Here is a 20870-nt window from a genome sequence, read left to right as displayed (position 1 = left end):
TGTATGTGCTGCTCTGTTGTTGGTTTGGTATGTTTTGGGTATAAATTGAACATTTCACATAAAATCTACATATTTTTTTACATGCAAAATAGTTCACTGGGATAAGCAACACAATTTACTCTTGAGCTACTCAAACCCTACTGACTGGCCTAGTGAATACACGCTTGTGTTATCATCATCATGGCCCATAGTCACATAAACAATTGTAGAGCCTTAACAAAGAAATACTGATCCAGTTAAATAGTTTACTATGATTTTACTCAAGTGTGTTCCAGTGCAATACAAATCAGTCATTAACAGTATTGTTCCCAGCATGAGCAACAGTTCAGCTTATTCGTGGTAACGTTTCAGACATGACACCTTAAGTTTGTTTCAACTACTGCCCATAGTTGAAATACCGTGTTTCTACATTGAGCATGAGCACATTCTGAAAAAGCATTCACATACACAAGGACATCGGGTCACACTTAGAATAAAGAGAGCTGAAATATAAGAGGCCACTTAACATTTGGAAATAAAATGAGAGAATCAGGCATTGAGACTGAAGTCAGAGAATATTTCTGTTCATTTTTTTTTCACATAAGTGTTGCTCTATTTTAATGTGGTAGATTTACAGTCAATTAACAGGATTAACCTCTGGCAGAAGCACAGTAAATCATTCCTAAATATATTTTATTTTGTTATAAACTGCCCTGTCCAGGAAATTAAAACAAGTAGAATCTGTGAGGAAAATCCCAGTTTAAATGCATTTAGCACCTATTTATTTCAAAGCTGCTACCTTGTTATTTTTTATTTAATAAAATGACTAAAAATTGTCATGAAATTAATTTTGATATGTAGCTGTGGTCATGAAATCTGTTGAATAGTGCAACATCAGATCAGACCGAGTGTTTATTTGCACAGATACTGAAAACCCTAAAAACATTTATGGAAATCATTAATAAGTGTCAGAAGGCAAATAAAACAAATTATATAAAAATAAAACATCAGATAAATTAATTAATAAATGCAATGAAATAAACGCAAATATAAAAATAACCGAGGCTAAACTTCCACATGCCACCAGGGCCTGATTGAAAGTGAAGTCTTTCATCACTGAGGCTCACATAACCTAAAAGCCACTTTGTATCCCTTATTACATCATCTTCCTAATCAACAATTTATGAGGCAGACAATTTACATAGTTACAAACACAAAGTTCCCTTTTTAGTTTGGAGAAATGTTTCTCTTCTGGCTGCTCTTGCAGGGTTACACCAAATAGTAGACAGGAGAGCGAATGGTCTCTATTTTGAACCCAAGCGGTAGTGACATTCTTCTTTATGGTCACCATACAGAGCTCGAGACGACGTCAGACATTAGTTAACGGAGACCGTTTCTAGACTGTAGGTTGCTAATACAAAGAAGTGCACATATTATACTAGAACATCCCCCATCACTGGGATAGTGGAAGTGACTGGTGACAACAGGTGGTCAGTACAAAACAGGAATCCATCTGCCATGAGAACAGGAGTGGGTGATATACATGAACAGAGGATTTCACATAACACAATGCTTTTACAGACAAGCAGAGCCAGAGGTTTTTGACAGTGGGAAAACCTGATGCTTTACATTCATGATGCTTTTCAAAAGTGCACTTTATTAAATGCACAATCTTTAACTCAATCTTAAAATCAACACAAGTATGCAAAGCTTTATGTAGGTGAAAGCCATTACTGACTTTAGTCTGAAAGAAAAAAAATAAATGACACATGAAATCTCTTTCCTCTAATGAACAATCGAGCAGGCTTGGGTCGGATTATATTTTCAAATTCTTTTATTTTTTTGTTTGAGCAGTTTTGGATGCAAGATTTAAAGATTTACTGCAGCAAATGCCAGAAAGGGAGTGTTTTCACAGTAAATATCTTCCTAGCATTTACGACCACTGTGTAGATGGAGAAAGGTGAATAAATTCCAGATTGCCAACTGACCCAGATTTGTGGTCATCCAAAAGCTAACAGCAGGTAGAGTCTCCATGTTGTGTTGGACCAGTGAGGGTCAGGCTGGGTTATGACCAGAATCCTGGTTTGTAGCGGTGAGGTGAGTTTTTAGGAAGACTCGTCTCCGGTCTGCAGAGTGGGATTGTTCCATCCCGATACTGTCCCTCATCCAGCTGATCCAACAAATTTTCATTCCGGCGTGGGGAGTACGGTGTTGGGGCCTCCATGGGTGTGGGTAGCACTGTTGAGTCTCTCCCGAACTCTACAGTGGGTGGAGTCTCTGTGCTTGAGGTGTGGGCAGGGGAGTCGCCGTTACCTAGGGTCTGTCCGTTTCCCCTGGGCCTAGCTTCTGCCCAAAACACATCGGAGCGCGCTCGTGGTGAAGGCCGAGGTCGTGCCACAAAGTCCAAGGTTTTGGGGCGTTCAGGAGGACAGCGACGGCGGGGTGTTGGTGGGAAGACAACATTTGGATTGGGCAGCCGAGGGACCTCTGAACAGTCTTCTTTTAACACTCTGAAGCCACCTGTTGTAGCAGAATAAAAGTTGGCTAATTGTTTGGCAAAAAATTAGGATATTATTATTAAATATCAGCTAGTGGGAAATGATTCTAAACAACATCATCCGATTAAGGATGCTTTACCTACAGACTGTATATAAATGATGGACATAGTAGAAATGCTGTGACTCACTCATTAACTTTGCTTGAACAAGACATTATGAGGTCCGACTGGGAATTCACTTAATCACAGGAAAGGTTTTTACTGAGGTAATAGAGCAATGGCGCAGGTTTTTAGACTTTGCAACAGAAAATCTTTTAGCAGCTACACATTTTTCAGAATGGAGGCAGTATATAGCTGCAATCTAGCATCTCTTTGCAGATTTGTAAGCCACATCCACATTTGTCTTTGGTTTTACCTACTGAGAAAACATTTAATTAAAATAAATATGATTGTTTAAATGTTGTCTTTTCCACACAGTTTATGTTTTTTTTCAGCTAATGGCTAATGCAATGATCACAACATAATAATAGCAACATGCTGGTGGTGATGCTTAATTAACACTGTTAATCCTGATTCCCAGGCTTCTGTCTTCCTTAGATTTATGTTAGACATCATGGGAACCAGAAAAACAAATCCAATTAGTCCACAAAACATCATCCATCCATTTTCTTCTATCTATGTAGTTCAGACTTGGGGGAGACTTGGAACTTAACCCAGTTGCCATAGGGCGAAAGGTGGGTTACACCCTGGACAGGTCGCCAGTCTGACACAGGGTTAACATAAAGAGACAGGCAACCATTCATGCTTCATAACTGAAGAAGTTTCTCAGATGAGAGGTGAAACGTCTTCAAGAATCTTAAAGAAGTCCAGTTGCTTTTCTTTCCAAGCTCCTTAGATTACTAAGACCTAGATGACTGAGAACCTGCACAGACCATTCATACTCATAGTCACAACATGGCAACACAGTCAACACTTTACCTGCGTTTTCTAATGTTGTTTTTTCCGGTAATGGCTCCAGATTATTAGGTGGGCAGCTCTTCTTGATGGCTCCGTCTGATGGCGTTCGACGGAGGCTGCGTGAGGAACTTGTGGTGCAGGGAACATGTGTGGGTGTGAGCGACTGGCGCGGGTTGCGCTTGAAGCTCTCAAGGTGTGTGTTGACCAGTGGGTTGATTGGAGTTTGGATGGCCTGATGCTGTGAGACATGAGAGGGAAGAGGAGGCTGTGTGGGCGGTGAGGCAGGGCGGCAGACCAACAGCTCCTCGCTGTCAGAGCGCAACAGCGAGCGAGTGGAGTTGCAGTCAGACACTGATGATAAAGACAGCAGTGTGTATGAGGAGGGTAAGCCTCGTTCAGGTAGTGAAGGTGCCGACGGTTTGAGCGGGCTTTCCCGCCGGAATAGTCTGCGCGTCGGGGGGCTTGTGCTTCGCCTCTGGCTCCCCGTTCTGTGGAAAAAGCCCTCCCAGCGTGGTTTGATATGCTCTTCCGGTTGGGCCAACGTTAGCAAGTTGTAGCCCAGCCCGACGGCTGCAAGCAGAGCCCCACAGCCCAGCAAAACCAGTTCAGAGCGTCTGCTTCCACCTGGGCTCTTCCTGCATGGTGGTGTTCCTGGCACCTGACTGCTGAGGCAGTATTCATCTCCATCACCATCAGCAGTGGCAGCAGCAGTGTGGGTCTCCTTATGGAAGGGAATGCAGAGGTAGGACTGACCAGGAGCTGCTCCTGGTTCAGTAGTGAAGCAGCAGTCTTCATTTTCTGGAAAAAAAAAAGTACCATGTTTGAACTATAAAATTTATTTAATTGGTTAAACAACATAAACATAAAACTAGTTTCTTTCTTGATATATTGACAGAAACAATAGTGTATGTTTAATAGTGGAAATGACCTGAAGTCTATTAGTATTTCAACTCCATCTTTCTAAATTCAGTTTGCTGAAAGTACATAATCTTCATACAGCTGCAAACATGCACATCTGTGAGTCTGCCAGGCCAACCACTAAGAACTGTGTGGGAGTGAAATAGCTCACTTCCAGCCAGCCTGCCACCTTTAAGCTACAGCTCCCTCTAATATAATGTGGAGTGTGCATATGTCAGACAAAAACAGATCTACTATGCTCTTCCTGCTCACCCATCTCCACAAGGCTTGGCACTCCAGGCACTGCTGGGCTGTGTCTAGGGGATCTGCGGAGGTTTGGGGCACTGCAGGACCGTTGTCGGCTGCCCTCATGGGGAGGCTTCACACTGTGAGCAAGAAAGGGTTTTGTATTCCAAATCATGCCTTTTAACTCTGGAAGCAATTCCAATATTGGAATGCAACAAAAAAAGTATAAGCCTTACTCCACAAAACCTCAGCAAAACTACAGTCTCCTCACCTTGCATCAGCGCTATGCTCCCTGTAGGGGCCACATCCACGAGTTCTGCCCTTCTTTCTTGACCCCTTCCTCTCACTTTCCTCCTCATCAGGTTGAAAACAAGTGTTGCGACCCCAACCTGTACAACCTTCCCCCGGCGTGACTGCAAAATGACATATTGCTAAATCTTTAGAAAGAAAATGCAAAATGGGTTTTAAAGAATAGTAACAAATAAAAAAGGAAACTACACGAGCCAATAACAAGTTTGATGGAAAGTTAAGTTATGGAATTTAATAATAAAAAACTGTATTATGCTTACGCTGGATGGCTCTCAGGCGAGGCAACATCGGTGGACTAGTGGGAGGGCTGGAACCGCTGCTAAGCAAACTCCTCCGTCGATCATGGGAAGGAGATGCCTGCACAGTGATTTTGTGCTGAAAATCTAAAATATTTAATCAGACTTGCATTAGTTTTTCTAATTGTGTATGCGGTACCTTAGTAAATGCAAATCCAAGACAAAAAAAGTAATATGAATTATAATACATGAATAGCTGGCAGCAGTAATGGAGAACAATTTTGATTAATCTTTATTTCTACAATGTCTGGACTGATAATTGAGTGCGTATGTTATTAAAATCATTGAAAATTGTCAGAGTTGTACAGCATTATGCACAGATACTGTATAAAAGATGGACATCACACATTCATTTTACACATTCACTGATTTGAGTGATTTTTAGAGGTCCCGATTGTCTGATTACAAGCCAGTCCGTTTCATGCATGTGCACATTCACTCTCTAACAACATGTTAGCGTGTGGCTATGACCATTAGCGAGTTCTTCATTGTGAGTGAAGAAGACACAGTTCGTTAAAATAGGGCTGTAGGGCGGGTTGTTAAATATGAGTCCACTTTTAAAACATGTTTTAAAACCCATTTTTATTCTTTGGCCTTTGACCTCAGTGAGATTTAGTTTCTCTTGTAATGAAATTAGTTATTAACTAACTAATTAAATATTTTTCTTTTATTGTACTTATTGTAATTTTGTTATTTAGTTAGCTGTGGTTATTTTTTTAAATGCTGCTGCTGCTGCAGAATTGACCTATCAAAGACTCCAATCCGGCACACTGGATGCCATTTGAAATTATGAAGGCGTACACAGATTTACAGTTTTATAGATTTTCTATTAATAAATACACCCTCCCCCCCAATTTGCCATCCATACTGCAATCAAGTAGTTTCACTGGTCCATCCCACTAATGATCAAAGTCAGTAGTATGTGGCCCACAATATAAAATGCATTTCACATCCCTGTTGTAGGGGGACCACCACGAAAATATTCATACCAACAAACCTAAATCACCCCCAGCCAGCTGAGCATAAACATTTCAGAGACACTAACAAAGGAAAAGTGGCTAAATTTCAAGCTATCCAGAGCTCAGAGCCAGCCACACGCCAGTAGCCTTGGTATGAGCCTCGGTATGAGCAATGAAAAGACAAGTAAAGAAGTGAAAAAGATTGATGTCCTGCTGTTTGGTGAAATTAAAAACATACAAGAAAGTGAACAAAGACCCTGTCATTTATTTTTTTTTATACAAATCTGTCAGAACTGCTTTTGTTTTCAAGATAATATATGTCAAGTAAAGGTAGGTATACCCCAACCCATTTTCTTTTAATTATTTGCAGCATGTTTTCATTTTCAGTTGTTTCAGTGAGACAAGTTCCTGCAACTTACTCCATTTCAGGGAAAAATGTAAGAATTTCTGTTATCATAAAGAAAGGGACTTACTGGGACATACTGCCTTCACTTGTAGGGCTTGGAAGTGACACCTATCTTTTATATATAGTCTGTGATTACCCATGAGGAAACTATTGCTATTATCTGTCATCTGAGTGTGACGCCACACCCCAGCTATGTTGACTCAAGTGACAAAGTTGAAGACAGCTCGAAGCAATGTCTCAGTGTCATCACGAGGCCATATAAAAAGCTTTTTATGAGAAAAATTCCAACTAAGAGCAATAAAAGCAGCAAAAACCACACATTTGTTAAAGATCTTGTCAGTATGATTTACTTTATTGATCATGTGACACTGTGCTTGTCATGCTGATGGGAATGAGTCTTTATGAACATACAAAAATATAATTGGTAATAATTACAACTATTTGCATAAACAATGGGGCAAAACATACAGGCGGAGTCTATAAATTCATTTCAGCTCGCTATAATCAATCAAGGGTGAAATATTGTATAGTGCAACTATGATTTTTGTTTAAGTACCATATTTTGTTTTCATTACCTGAAGGCAAGCTGATCCTGTTTCCATCCTTAAGTTTAAGACGGTTGCGGCGGAACTTGCCCTGCCTGCTCTCCACATGAGGCTTTTCCTGGTAGAGCTGGTGAATGATGATATTGAGCTCTCGCTCCAGGATGTGGATCTCACGTTCAGCCAGTTCCTGCTCCCGCCTCCTCAACGCCTCCTCCTGATACTTCTGCTGCAGTGCCGCTCGGGTCAGCTCCTCCTCCCACGATCTCAGCTCCTGGGAAATCCAAATACAAGAGGTGAATTTAAAACAACAACACTAAAACGTACAGCAAAAACAAAGCTGTATTTACAGTGAATGGGAAAAAGAAAAGCTCAGGACATCCCAAAACTGGGGTTGTTTTTCAGGAGTTTGGCTCGGCCCCTTGGTGCCAATGAAAGGAACTCTTAATGCATCAGCATAACAAAACATTTTGGACAATTTCATGCTTCCAACTTTGTGGCAACAGTTTGGAGATGGCCCATCCCTGTTCAAACATGACTGTGCATAACTGCACAGAGCAAAGTCCTCGAAGACATGAATGAGTAAGTTTGGTGTGGAAGAACTTGACTGGCCTCCACAGAATCCTGACCTCAACCCGACAGAACACTTTTGGATGAATTAGAGGGGAGACTGTGAGCCAGGCCTTCTCACCCAACACCAGTGTCTGACCTTACAAATGCACTCCCCCCGCCTCAAATGACTGTAAATCCTAACCAGCAATTTTCCAAACTACCTGCATCAAAGACCTCTCATCTTTACCTTTTCCTTGGTCCTCAGCTGATCAAACATGTCCTGGATCTCCAGTTTCCAGTCATCTTGGAGAGAGTGGAAGGATTCTGCTGGCATTTCAAAAAAGCCTGACTCCTCAATGGCCGTCAGCTGGTCTAGGATAGCTGTGAACTGTGGCCGAGAGTGAGGGTCTGGGCTCCAGCAGTCTGTGGCACCAGATGAAACACAATCCAAGCAAATTTGCTCTTTAACTGTTTCCAGAAAGTAATAAAATATTCTGTGCAAGTTTGATGCTTGTAAGTTATGGTTCACAGAATCTGAACACACAGGAATCTTGTAGTTAACCATCTCATTTTTAATAAAATAAAAAAAATAGAAAGAAAATCTGTGGTATGTTTGGGAAAACAAACTACCATCTGGTTAACATATTTGCTTCTGAATCTCAAATATATATGTGATTCCTTTCATCTAAGCTGAAGGGCGACACTTCACATGAACATTAAATTATGTTCTTTTCTTACCCTCCATAAGACGTGCAAAGGGCTCAGGACAGGTAGACGGGATTGGCAAGGCCATTTTGTTCATCGCCACTCCATAAGCTACTGCCAGACCATCGATACCACGAAATGGGACTTCTCCAGTCAGCAGCTCCCACAACAGCACACCATAACTTTTAGATTTTTTAAAAAGGAAAAGATAAAAAAACAGTTGCTGAAAAAAAAACCCAGAAACTGAAAGATTCACGAATTCAATTTGGATATATAACTGAAAAAAACAACAACAACAACAAAAAAAACATCAACAGGTTCTCTGGTGTGCTCTCAGGAGAAAGGAGCTTAATGTACATGCAGAAGTACTTGCACAATATCTGTCAGTGTGCCTCTAAAGCTAAAAGTGTGTATGAATATATGAATGTTAAGTACGATGCTTGCTGAAAGAGACTGTGAGTGTTCACCAAATCCATTTTATTTGAATAAATGTCAAAAAAGATTAGTGTGGCACTGCATTTGTGCACCACTCATGTAAATACCAAGGTGAGATATAAAAAGGTCAAAATGAGAAAATGTCAACAGGACAGAAAAGAAGCTCACAGATCCATGTGACTAATGCTGGAGCTAAATAACCAAGAAATCAAATAAATCAGGAATGCGTGAAGATCAGTGTATGACAGGTTAGTCTTCACAGATTTAAATCAGAAGGACTTGGAAGTAATGACACAAGCTATGACCTGACTGTCTACACAGTTTGTTCACCTATATAGCAATTAAACAGGTCAAAACAGACCTCTGTTCTTAGGAATTACTGTATTTGATCTGTGTTTATGCTACATCAGGGTGGAACATTGATTAGGAAGAAGAAATAATTCCCCTTTCTTGTCTGCACTCTTGAGAAAAGAGTTACTTTTATAATGCATACTTCTTGGTCTTGGCTCCCACAATTCTCACACTATATGTGATAACGTGAACAAGTTATTAATCCAATAACGTCAGGGAACTTTGAAAATTAGCCATTTTTAAAGTCTATTCATTCATTCATTCATTCATTCATTCATTCCTTTAACTGGCTTTCCAACCAGGGTGACAGAAGGGTTGAGTCTATCCCAGTTTTCATTAGGTGAGAGGTAGGGCTGCACGATTAATCGTTAGAAAATCGCGATCTCGATTCATACTTATGTGCGATCTCATTTCCAAATGACAACGATTTAAAAAAAAAAAAAAGAAAAAAAAAAAGAAGGACGACGACGACGATTGTACCGCATTTTGATCCGGGACGTACTCTGCATGAAAACAAGTGCTCACTCTTCCTGCTCAACAAATGACAAGGGCGGAGCCTTATACCACGTGATACAGAACATTTGTTGTTTTTATGTTTATTTATTGTTTTTATGTTCAGTCTCAACTGTTACGAAGTTGATGTGCAGTTAATAAGTGCAATAAATATTTATACTGGAAAAGAAAATCGTGAGAGAATCGTGATCTCAATTCTAAGTCAAAAAATCGTGATTCTCATTTTATGCAAAATCGTGCAGCCCTAGCGAGAGGTGGGAGACAGCCTGGACAGTACATCACAGGGCTAACACAGACAGACAGTCAGCTGTTTACACTTCACCCCTACACATAATTTAAAAATAACTTTTTATCCTGACATGTTTGTGTGGGAGAAAGCCGGAACACCCAGAGAAAACGCGTGCATCCATAAGGAGATCAAGCAAAATCAACACAGAAACGCCCCAGGTGACCAGCAGGCTCAAAGCTGACGGTGCTAAACCCACCACCAATATGCTTCCCACACTGAAATGACATACCCAAATTAGACATTCAAAGTGGAACAATTGTCATCTCATTTACATACACTGATGCTTGAGTTGGTGTGACTTGGCTTCAGACTGCTCTTGGCTCTGTATGATATCTCAGAGTGGGGATATCCTCTTTGCTGTCACTTCAGGAGTACAGCTCTGGCTGAGAGCACAGACTACCCACCCACCCACTGTGTAACCCTTCTGTTAATGAAGGGCAGCCAATCAGAAGAAAGCTGGGTTAAAGGGTTTGTGAAGGAAGCTAAAAAGGCCTATTTCAGATGCATGAACTGAGAGGATTCACCAAAGGACAGCACAAAAGATAAATTTAAATTATTTTGACCTGTAAATCATGCAGTTACTCGAGCACAGTTTAAGAATAAAAGCATGGAGATGGAAATGAGGATATAAGGCTAAATCATGATATCTAAATCCTCCAAATAAACAGGGCATTGTTATGTATTTTATTAAATATTCTGCTGATTATTTCCAGACAAATATTCCTTCCAGTTGATCAGAACATCCACTGACATCTTCAGATTGCTAATTTAGTATGACCAGTGATCCAGACACCCAGTGATACACCACTGGAGACAAATATTCATATATTAGAAGCTAAAACCACCACATGCTTGATAGTCTTGCTTAAAACATGACTGCAAAGTACTGTAAATCAATCAACTAGATGACCGGCCTTTTCAACTTTTAGCATAACAAATAACACTGAAATGAATGTATGGGACCTCTGCTCTCACATTAAATATGGAAATGAAAACACATGAGCTAAGTATGTGCAGTATATCTTAGCAGTTATGGGTGTGAGGGTTGCAGGTGTTTCTCTGTACACATTTCTGTAAATCAGATATGTGATTGCAAAAATATTTAAAATATTGATCTTTTTTGCTTCCTCATTATCCGTTGGCATAAAACATCACAGTGCATAAAGCTACGGTTACATGCACTGCATTTGTATACCCTTCTCATAAAACTCAACATAATGTTCTTGTTCCCATGTGTCAGTCTGTGCTTTGTCACTATGGCAACTGCTGCCCGGGCTGAACTTTTTTCTAGTGCGTGGTGTTTTAACCGTTTCAGACCAGTTCCACAACATGATGCTTTTGGTTTTTTTCCCTGCAAAAACACCCTCCCCTGCCCACCTCCAAACGTCGCTACCCTTGGAGAATGTAGATGAGCGGATGACTTCAGGAGCCATCCAGGCGTAGGTGCCGGCAGCGCTCATCTTGGTTGTGCGGTGCCACTCTCGAGCCAGTCCAAAGTCTGTGATCTTCAGAGTCTTGTTGCTGAGATCTTCCATCTCAACCCTCTCAAGGATAAGGACTGGACAGGGTGGCAATGTAGGAGGGGGAAGTGATGAGGGAATTTTATTGCATGATGGGGAAGAGGTTGGAGGATGTGGGAAGGGGAGGTATACGTGCAGATTGGTGGGAGGATTGACGTAAAAATAAAAGGTTTCAGTAATCGCCATCAGAAATGTTTAAATGTTGGGGAAGGCAGCAGCAGGAGTACCATGATAAAACACAATGCATGTGGAAACGCAAAAAATTGGACATGTAATGATTGAACAAAACAGGGTGCGGTTGGTGGGAGGCCATGATGAAAGGATTGGAAGGATAAAAGTGGAGAAGAGAAAAGGAGAGAACAAACAGAGAAACCAAGAAATGGTGAGCTACTCCAGTAAAGCAGAGATGAAAACCACCACCCTTGATCAGTGACAATCCTCTCATTATGTATTTTAACAGCACAAACCTCAAATAAACACTGATAATATGCTTAAACTACACAAATACCCTGCTGTGACACACCCATTTTCACCATTAGGCATTAAAAAAAAAAGAAAAAGAAAAAAGAACCCAATCCCAACATGCGCAAGCCAAACAGGACTCCTCCTAACCACATGCTCCTTCTCCCCCATTCAGCTCTGCACTGCCAGACCATCTGCTGTGGCCGTGCCCAGTGGAGGGTGTGTCTGCAGGCTGTGGTGCACATCAAGAACCCCCTTCATCTGGTGCTCATGTGGCTCTAATGCTAGACGGGCAGTTTTCAAAGAAACTGAAACCAAACACATTGCTAAAGTAACTCCTGATAGGGAACTACAACATGAAACAAACACAGCTGATTCCCCTTGAGGCCAAAAATGCTCCTCTCACTGTAATGCGCAGTGCTTTAGATAAGAGCATCTACCAAATGGCTATGAAGGAGAGGCCAGAGAGGCCAGAGAGGCAGTGGAAAGTGTTCAGATATAAAAATGGCATACTGCCGAGTGGGATAGAATGAAAAGCAAAGCTATGTGTCATTAAAGCAAGAGTTGCAGTTAAGCTGGTTTTCAGGTCAGCAAACGATGGAATATAAGGTTAAAATAGGATGTGGTGGATTAATAAAACTGTTTTTTAAAATATGGGCCAAGTTTTGACCATGTTTTGTAAAAACAGTCATACCAAGTACACTTCACGCTAGAAGAGAAGCTTGAGGATGGCCAAAAACACAAAGTCTCTGGAGACCAAGAATGTGCAATAGTTCAAGGAACTCCCAACTTTCTTTGTAAACAGAGTTATGCAGCTCTAGACCAGACAGTTATCTGGCCAACACTGCAAGTATGACTGAAAATGAGACTTCCACATAGATCAGTTCCTGTGTTACAAAAAGAAATCTTAACTTTTCTGCCTTTTTGGGGGATTAGTTGCATGATGCTGCCTTCAAACCCTTCATTACCACAGCAGCGTGTGACTAGGCAGTGTCTCACTTCTCTAATCACTATAATTCATTTGTCTGGATGTTAAAGAGACCTACTTTATAGAATAAAATGGGGAATTTTTCATTGGGGAATTTCTTAAACTAAACTCAGATACATGTACCTAAATATGCCCTAATTTCTGTTTAATTTACTATGCATAAAAAAGTTCTACAGACAACATATCTAATGTTGAAACGGAGAATAACTGTCTTCATTTTAAGTAAGTGTTCATTTTGAATCTAATAGAAATAAAGTTGACGATGAGTATCTTTACTGTTGAATTGTATCATATTTAATCCTGAAGAAACTGAAGAACCTGACAAGACCAGTTGGTGTAGTTTGGAAAATGAAATGTTCTCCCATGCTCGAAAAAGGATTTCAGTTGCTCAACTGCAGTTTAAAGCTGCAGTTACATGATATGTACTGAGAGTTCTTGTGTCGTCAAACCCAACTTAACACCAGAGCCGAATTTATATTTAAAACGGTCAGGGTTGATTTAAATGAGTGAAACAAATGTTTGCATATGAACCAGAAAGCATTTTTTTTTTTTATTTCAACAGCTTAGAAGCCCCTTTGTTGTATTTTTTGTTTAATAATGTGTCCCTTTTCTTTTCAGTGATGCACAGGTGTGGGCTGTAAACCAGTTAGCCTTGCACCTGTAGCCATGATCTCCCAAAATGTGCAGAATATGTTTTTGCATTGTCTTCCTGGAATAAGCAAAGGCCTCGCCTGGAGATGTCATCTTGATGGCAGCATACAGTCATTGCATAAAGAAAATACACCTACATTAACTTCTACAGTTACACATATTTATTTACCTCTTATTATTTTTGAATGTTACATAGTGGTTTTTCAAAATATATATAAATATAAATATTTGGTTCTTAGCAGCTTTACTAAGCCAAAATGCAGAATGTGAAAAACTCAGTACACCCTTACTGCTTCCAGTAACTAGCAGCCAGTTATGCTAATCAAATACACGACTTGATTAATTGATCATTAGCATGTGTGATCTCCCCTATAAAAGCAGAAGTTTTGGCAGCATTCAAGTATATGTCAATGCAATTCCAAGGAGGAGAGATACTCGGAATGACCTTAAAGAAGCAATTGTTGCTGCCCATTAGTTTGTGAAGGCTAATAAGACCATTTGCAAACAATTTGAGATTCATCGTTCTGCAGTGAGAAAGATTCACAACTGAAAAACATTCAAGAGATTTGCCAGTCTTCTCAGGAATGTATGTCCCAGGACATTCAGCTCAAGGTCAGACAGTGCCATGCTCAGAGAATCCAGTGTCAGACTCTAGCATTTAACATGCTAACCAAGCTTGTAAAGTTCATGGTAAGGCAAACAGAAAAAGAATGAAAGAAGTTCGGCTTTAAGTTTTTCCAGCAGAAAGCTCTTGTCTCTAAAATGAATGTGGCTATCATTAGCATTGTATCATAGCTACAGTAAGCTGTGCTGCAATGGAATAATGTCCTTTGGACAAACGAGACCAAAGTGGAGATGTTTGGCCATCATGTATAGCGCCAGTTTGGGAAAAACCAGGCACAGCATTGGCACAAGCACCTCATACCAACTGCAGAGCACTGTGACAGGTTGTTTTTTCCTGCCACAGGACCTGAGCACCTTGAAGTCATTGAGTCGGCCATGAACACCTCTGTTTACCGAAGTATTTGAAAGTCAAATGTGAGGCTGAAGCTTGGCTGAAAGTGGGTCATGTAACCTGACAAGCACAGGAGCAAATTTACAACAGAATGGCTGAAAAAGACAAAAATCAAGGTGTCACAGTGGTCGGTTCAGAGTCCAGACCTCAACCGGACTAAAATGCTGTGCTAGGACCATCAGAGTGCTGTGCATAAATGAAGGCTTGCAAACCTCAATAAACTGAAGCATTGTTCTGAAAACACGAGTAGACCAAAATTTCTCCCCAAAAATGTGAGATAATGATAAAGTCAAATGGAGAGTGATTACTTTATGCTAATATTACTGAAGGTGTTTCTACAAGCTTTTGACTCATGGAGCATACTTAGTTTAAAAACACTGCATCTGCATTTCTGGCTTAGTTTTTGTTAAATAAATAATGTAATATGTTGACATATATCATGTGCATCTGAAGTTATATTTACTTCAGTTTAAGACCTGCTAAAGACCAGATCTTTTTGTTTTTTCCCGATATGTGAAAGCTTGGAAATGCCAGAGGGTGTACTTTATTTTTAAATGACTGTAGGTTTCTGACAGTAAGCTCAAATTTTGATTTGTTAGACAAAAGGACAATTTTCCATTCAGCTCAGTACATCTTACATGAGCTCAGGCCCAAAGCAGCTGTTTGTGTAGAAACAGTGTAGAATACATACAAAATATAACTGAGCATTACAGTATAGGCCTTTAGGCATTCACTCAGAAACCACAGCACTGAAAGGCGAACAGTTTGATTGTTAAGAATCAAATTAAGAATTAAAGAATCAGATTAAGGAATCGCCAAGGTTTTTACAATTCATGCCAACAGTGATATGAGTCAGCAGTGAATTAATTACAGAATTTTTACCTGGGAGCCAGAAGACTGCTGCCAATCAATTATTTTTCAGAGTTCTCCTGTGCATCTAGAGTTCTTCAAATTCTGAAGTCCTCCATGTTCTATAGACAATGAACTCCCCTGAATCTTTTTTTTTTTTTTTACAAAATAAATATTATTCTTTCACTGTCAAACTATATGACCATTCTGTCTTTTGCAGACTGATGGACCCCCCCCCTATTACTAATAAAAAATGTAGAATCTGTGGGATGTTGGTTTGGTGCTTAAATTCAGTCCTGTAGCAGTCCTAGTATCAAGGTCAATGACTTCATGTGTTGTTTTTGTAGTAGTTTAAACTTAAATATAGGGCTTGAAATTGTTTTATTTACATTTTAGATAGTATCTTAACTTTTTGGAAGGATTTTGCAGTCTCTAAAGAAAAACAGATAGATATTCTTTCATGTTATGTATGTCTTTGCTAGGTAAACTAAATTTTGAGTCACAAGAAACAACGGAGGGGGGAAAAATAATCACTGGCATAACTCTGAAATAGCTAAATGACAACTGCGGTGTCCTGCAGCGCTCCTGTACCGTGATGAGGACATGGGTTTTCCCCTAATTTCCCAGGATGGTAACCAGTTAGACTGACTTTAACGCTTTAAAGCACCCTATTGAAGTGCGGCGTCTGAGCTGATCACTGCAGAACAAGCCAATGGCAGGGAAGAGGCTTGGGCTATGTATTGTCAGAGCCTCCAATAGGCAGTCTGGGACAGAGCATTGGGCAAATCCTCACTAATAGGCTTGGGATTTAGGTGATTCAGTTGAGTAAAATGCAAGATTACAACTGCTCCATAAACACACACGAAAACTCCTTTTCCTCTCTACTCTCATTCCTGAAGTGAATACAAGCAGTGCAGGTCACAGAATGAGCATTACTTTCAAAATTCATTTCATGTGGTACTTGAATAGTGCATCAGCAGAGCTATTATTGTCCCAGAAAGACTGTAATATGATATATCTTTGGGTGAGGGCTGTTTGGAGGTGTTAAGCACCAGTGATTAGTATCAGTGACAAAGTCATGTCAGTCTTTGCAATCGTGGCATTGCTGGGTGTAGATAATAACTTCTTGGCCTCTCTTTTGTTTGGCAATTACATTCCTTATCGTATCTAAATACTGAAAACTAATGCTGTCGACTTAAATAAAAGTCCATTTCAGCATATTTCACGTTTTGCCCACACATATGGCAAGACTTATGATGTATCACAGACCTTTATTGCTTTGAATGCTATAACTTATGCATGAAAGACATCAAAGGCACAGACAGTTGTTCAATTAATTGAATATTTCACAATAAAATAGTAAGCCATGTCTCTAAGAACAAAGCCAGATACTCTTTTCTTTCTTTCTTTCTTTCTTTTTTTTTTTTTTAAACATGTTCTCTTCAGGAAACCTGTTTTTCAGATCAGACACACAATATGAAAATTGGCCTTTTTCACCATTTTTCAGCATTGGTTCTTAAACTTGGTAATAAAAAGCAAAGTGAGATGACTCTTACTGTTGCTGGACTTGAGATCCCGGTGAATAATGGGGACAATAGCCTGGCAGTGGAGGTAGTGCATGCCTCGGGCAATCTGCACAGCCCAGTCAACCAGAGTACATGGAGGGATGCGTTTCCCAGCTAGAGCCCGGTTGAGAGGGCCTCCTCGGGCATACTCCATTATCAGGCACAGGTTAGGCTCCTGCAGACACACTCCCAGCAAACCCATAATGTTGAGATGGCTGAGCATGGCAAAGAGCTTGGCCTCCTGGCGAACGCTCTCCATTGTCTGCTCCAAATCTTCATCGGGGTCCCGTCGTGCTGCCTTCACCGCCACCTCTGCACCCCGCCACATTGCACGGTAGACTTTTCCAAAACCACCAACCCCGATAATTTCTTCCAAGGTGAGCTCTGAGAAATCAATCTCAAGAACTGAGAAACAAAGAAGACACATATGAGACAAACATAAACATCAGCTAAGTGTATTTGTACTTACAGCCATCCAGTGACATTAGAAGTCAGGGTCAACCTGTCTGCAGCCTTTAGGATTTCCCCATTTTGCTTTTCAACAAGGTACATGCTTGCTAGCAAGGATCATAAAAACAGGTCATTGAGTTGAAGGAGGCCTTCTTAGAGCTCTAAGCCACCCTGCTGCCCCAAATTCAGAAACTATCCCTCTTGCTGTTACACAAGGATAAGCATCTGTCCTAAAATCTGGCTAGAATGTCTGGAGAAGGAATAAATGCAGGTTATATAGAAAAGAAGGTCTATGTGCTGATGTGAACAGACTAAGTGTTTGAGGCTGTATGTGCTCATGTTGTAGAGTCCTAACAGTAAGCAGACTGACCTTGATGAATATTTCAGGTGTGTGAAAGTAGGCCAGCTGCCTCAGTATGAAGACATGAAAGCCAACAAGACTCAGACAGCTGCTAACAAAGATAGCTAAGGTGGTTTGGTCTGCCCAAATAGCATGTGATAGTTTGTGTTTTATTACCTTAAAACACCTGCATATGCTCACATGCAGATTTGTAGTTATCAGTCAAAAAACAGTGGCTTTGTACCTGTGTTTGGAGCATCTTTATTGCTTAAAGGCCAATAAGAAGGAAGAGTATTTTCATTTAGGGCTTCACAGTTTAGTACACATAGCTACTTGTAATTATGCTCAGTGTATCTTTCTGAGGCATTGGCCCTACATTTCCCTCCAGAAGTTACTTTTTATTTTTCCCTAAGAGAAGAATTTTACATTTCTTTCTCTCTTGCACCTGGACACTGGACAAAAAATCCTTTCTGAAGCACATAACATCATTCAAATTTCATCTAAGAATATCTACAGGATTCCAGTTCTGTGACAGGCTTCCTGCCTTGTATCCTGCACACTTTGTGCGTTGTAATTTGAGAACTGAGGTGGGGTGCATCACTGTTTGTTTGAAAGGCCGTGTGATGAATAGCGGTCCTGAAGCTGTCAGGATGCTTGGGGCATCCTGTTTCTAGGCCAACAGGAATGCACTGCGCCTACCATGACACAGCACTCTACGTGGTTTTCCCCCTCTGACAAAAGATAGGAGAAAAGACTGCAGCCCTGTGCTCCTTTTCAGTGATAGCACATTTATTTCATTAGCAGAAGTATGAAGCACAGTGGGATACTCACGGTGCAAAGGAGGCACGGGGTACTGCTGTTCTGAAGTGGCCCGTATTTCCTCCGGAATGCCGGTGCCTTTGCTGACATAATTAGACGGGAAGATGCCTACCCGGTCTGCTATCATACCGGTCCACCATCCCTCATCTCCTGACACCAGGGAGTCCTTGGACAGGACTTCCACCAGATCCCCCTTTCGAAGGCTGAGCTCGTCGTCCGCAGTCGCTTCATAGTCGAACACGGCCGTCCAGAAGCCCGGTGCGGCTGGTCCCGTATCCGGCGCGGCGCTGATGCCATTTGCCGGTGTGGGCCAGCGAAAGACATCTTCCTCTGCTTCTTCCGTTGAAGAAACGCACGCCTTAGGACTACTACTGTCCAAAGCGGGTTTGAAGACATCCATGGACGCGATCCATAGGGACTACCTGGATCACTGCAGGCGCATCCACCTGGCGCGGCTGGCTGGAGGCTCGGTGCGCCCTGCTTCTACAACACACACACACGGAGCTAAGTAGCGGCTAATCCGGCACACAAACACTGCAGGAAACCACCATCCTGCTGCATCGCACGCCCCTCAGTCTCAGCTGGCTGCTATCAAACATGCAGCGCCTGGTTATTTTCAATGCACAATCCTACACCCAATCATCGCTGCAACTTCTCGGACGCAGTGGTCTTTATTCTAAGCCAATTGTGCCAGCGTGGGAATCATCCCCGGCGTCCTATTGGTGCACAGACACGTCAACAACACTTTATTTCCCACCCTTGTCCCAAGACAGTGTCCTTTTATTTAGTCGTTTGCCTTCAGAAAACCAAACAAACCAGAACAAAAATACTCAAGTTAGGGTTAAATTCCATGCGCAATTTCCTGAAATACAAAACAAACAACCCCAAAACAAAACAAAAACAAAAAGAAAACAGACAACATAACAACCCTCACTATTTTAGTAATGTGATTAAAGAATGAGTGTATATAGATAGCTGAAATCCAATCAGCTGGCATTCTGCAACCCACTTTTATATTGATTTAATTAATTCCAGCCTATTTGCAAAAACTATAACTATCCTTAAATGTTATATTTTAGAAAGTCTCCATAGTGGAAATGCAATAAAAGTGATCTACTTGTTTTCTCAGCCTGAATGGAAACCACAAGTGAACAAAAGAAAACAAGTGTGAACAAGAGTCCTCTGCTTCAGTCCACTTCCTGACACGTTTTATAAGAAGCTGCTTGCAGTTTTAATTTGCACCCTGTATTTGCACGGATGCAACATGGATGTAAATAAATAATGTGAAAACACGATGACTGACATGATGGAAACCCAACACCCAAACATAAGAAAAGACATGGAAAATATAAACAGCATTATTCAGTTTCGATATTTTTTTTACTTAACATGTCAAAAGCAGTTTAAAATTAACCTGTAAGAATGATAAAGTCAAAAGCACGAGGCTAAAACTTAAAATCTGACCTCACTAAATAAACAATATGAAGTAATAGCTGGAAAGATTAAAGAATAAAAAATGATGGCCTAAATATTGTTAAAAAATCATCTGCATCCTTTTTTCCTCCTTTGGCACAAAAGAGCTTCCATATTTTGATATAGTTGAAAAAAATATTATGCAAGCTTATTAGACAATTGCTCTTTCTAACAGGCTTATTTTTATGAAGCAGCAAACAAAGACTTCATTTATTTTGTGAGTGGGAAAGAAAATGATGGATTTATTGAACTAAGAATGATACAAAGAAAAGAAAACAAAAGAAAAGGGAAAAAAGAGTTTTAGATTCTCAAGGAGGCTTTGATTTAATGTTTTCCAAAAAGAGTAATATACAGACATTGACAATAATCCTTGTTAGAAGTTGCTTCTTATCTGCTTATGGTTGTGTTTCCTCAGTGCTGACTTTAAGAAGTGTCAAATATAAATTTGGAAGATTCTGAGGTTTAGAAAAATGCTAACAAAGCAGTTCCTCTACTGCCGGCTCTTGGTTTCTTTAACAGCATCAGGATAAACATTAAACCATAAACAGCAGGCAATTTGAGGTGTGGCTAAACAACCTAATACTCGAAATATGCTTTAAAGCTGCAGTTACATGATATGTACTGAGATTTCTTGTGTTGTCAAACTCAACTTAACACAAGAGCCTTGAAATCTTATCAGAATTCTAATGAAATCATTGGTTTGTTGCTGGATTCCTGGTGATTTAAATGAGTGAAACCAATGTTTGCATATGAACCAGAAAACATTTTTTTTTATTTCACAGAAAAAAAGAACAAAACTGTTTAA

At 40.5% G+C, this 20870-nt stretch overlaps 1 protein-coding gene across 2 annotated transcripts; it reads right to left on the bottom strand.

Annotated features, from left to right (window-relative positions):
* Window positions 1-239: 239 nt before the first annotated feature.
* On the bottom strand, window positions 240-19976 carry map3k9 (mitogen-activated protein kinase kinase kinase 9). 2 transcript variants are annotated; one of them, XM_026151388.1, is made up of 11 exons: window positions 18605-19976; window positions 16975-17388; window positions 11311-11491; window positions 8379-8527; window positions 7888-8063; window positions 7122-7362; window positions 5146-5268; window positions 4848-5013; window positions 4604-4716; window positions 3455-4231; window positions 240-2499 (listed from the first exon to the last, which is right to left on the bottom strand). In XM_026151388.1, exons 1-11 carry the CDS (start codon window positions 18990-18992, stop codon window positions 2045-2047), a joined length of 3183 nt encoding a protein of 1060 aa, XP_026007173.1. In that variant the 5' UTR covers window positions 18993-19976; the 3' UTR covers window positions 240-2044. The 2 variants fall into 2 exon arrangements, with proteins under 2 accessions (XP_026007173.1, XP_026007174.1); XM_026151389.1 differs by having other exon boundaries at window positions 4848-4989.
* Between the last annotated feature and the right edge of the window lie 894 nt (window positions 19977-20870).

Source organism: Astatotilapia calliptera, chromosome 19 (genome assembly GCF_900246225.1).
Source record: "Astatotilapia calliptera chromosome 19, fAstCal1.2, whole genome shotgun sequence".
NCBI lineage: Eukaryota > Metazoa > Chordata > Actinopteri > Cichliformes > Cichlidae > Astatotilapia > Astatotilapia calliptera.
This window is presented reverse-complemented; position numbering and strand designations above follow the sequence as displayed.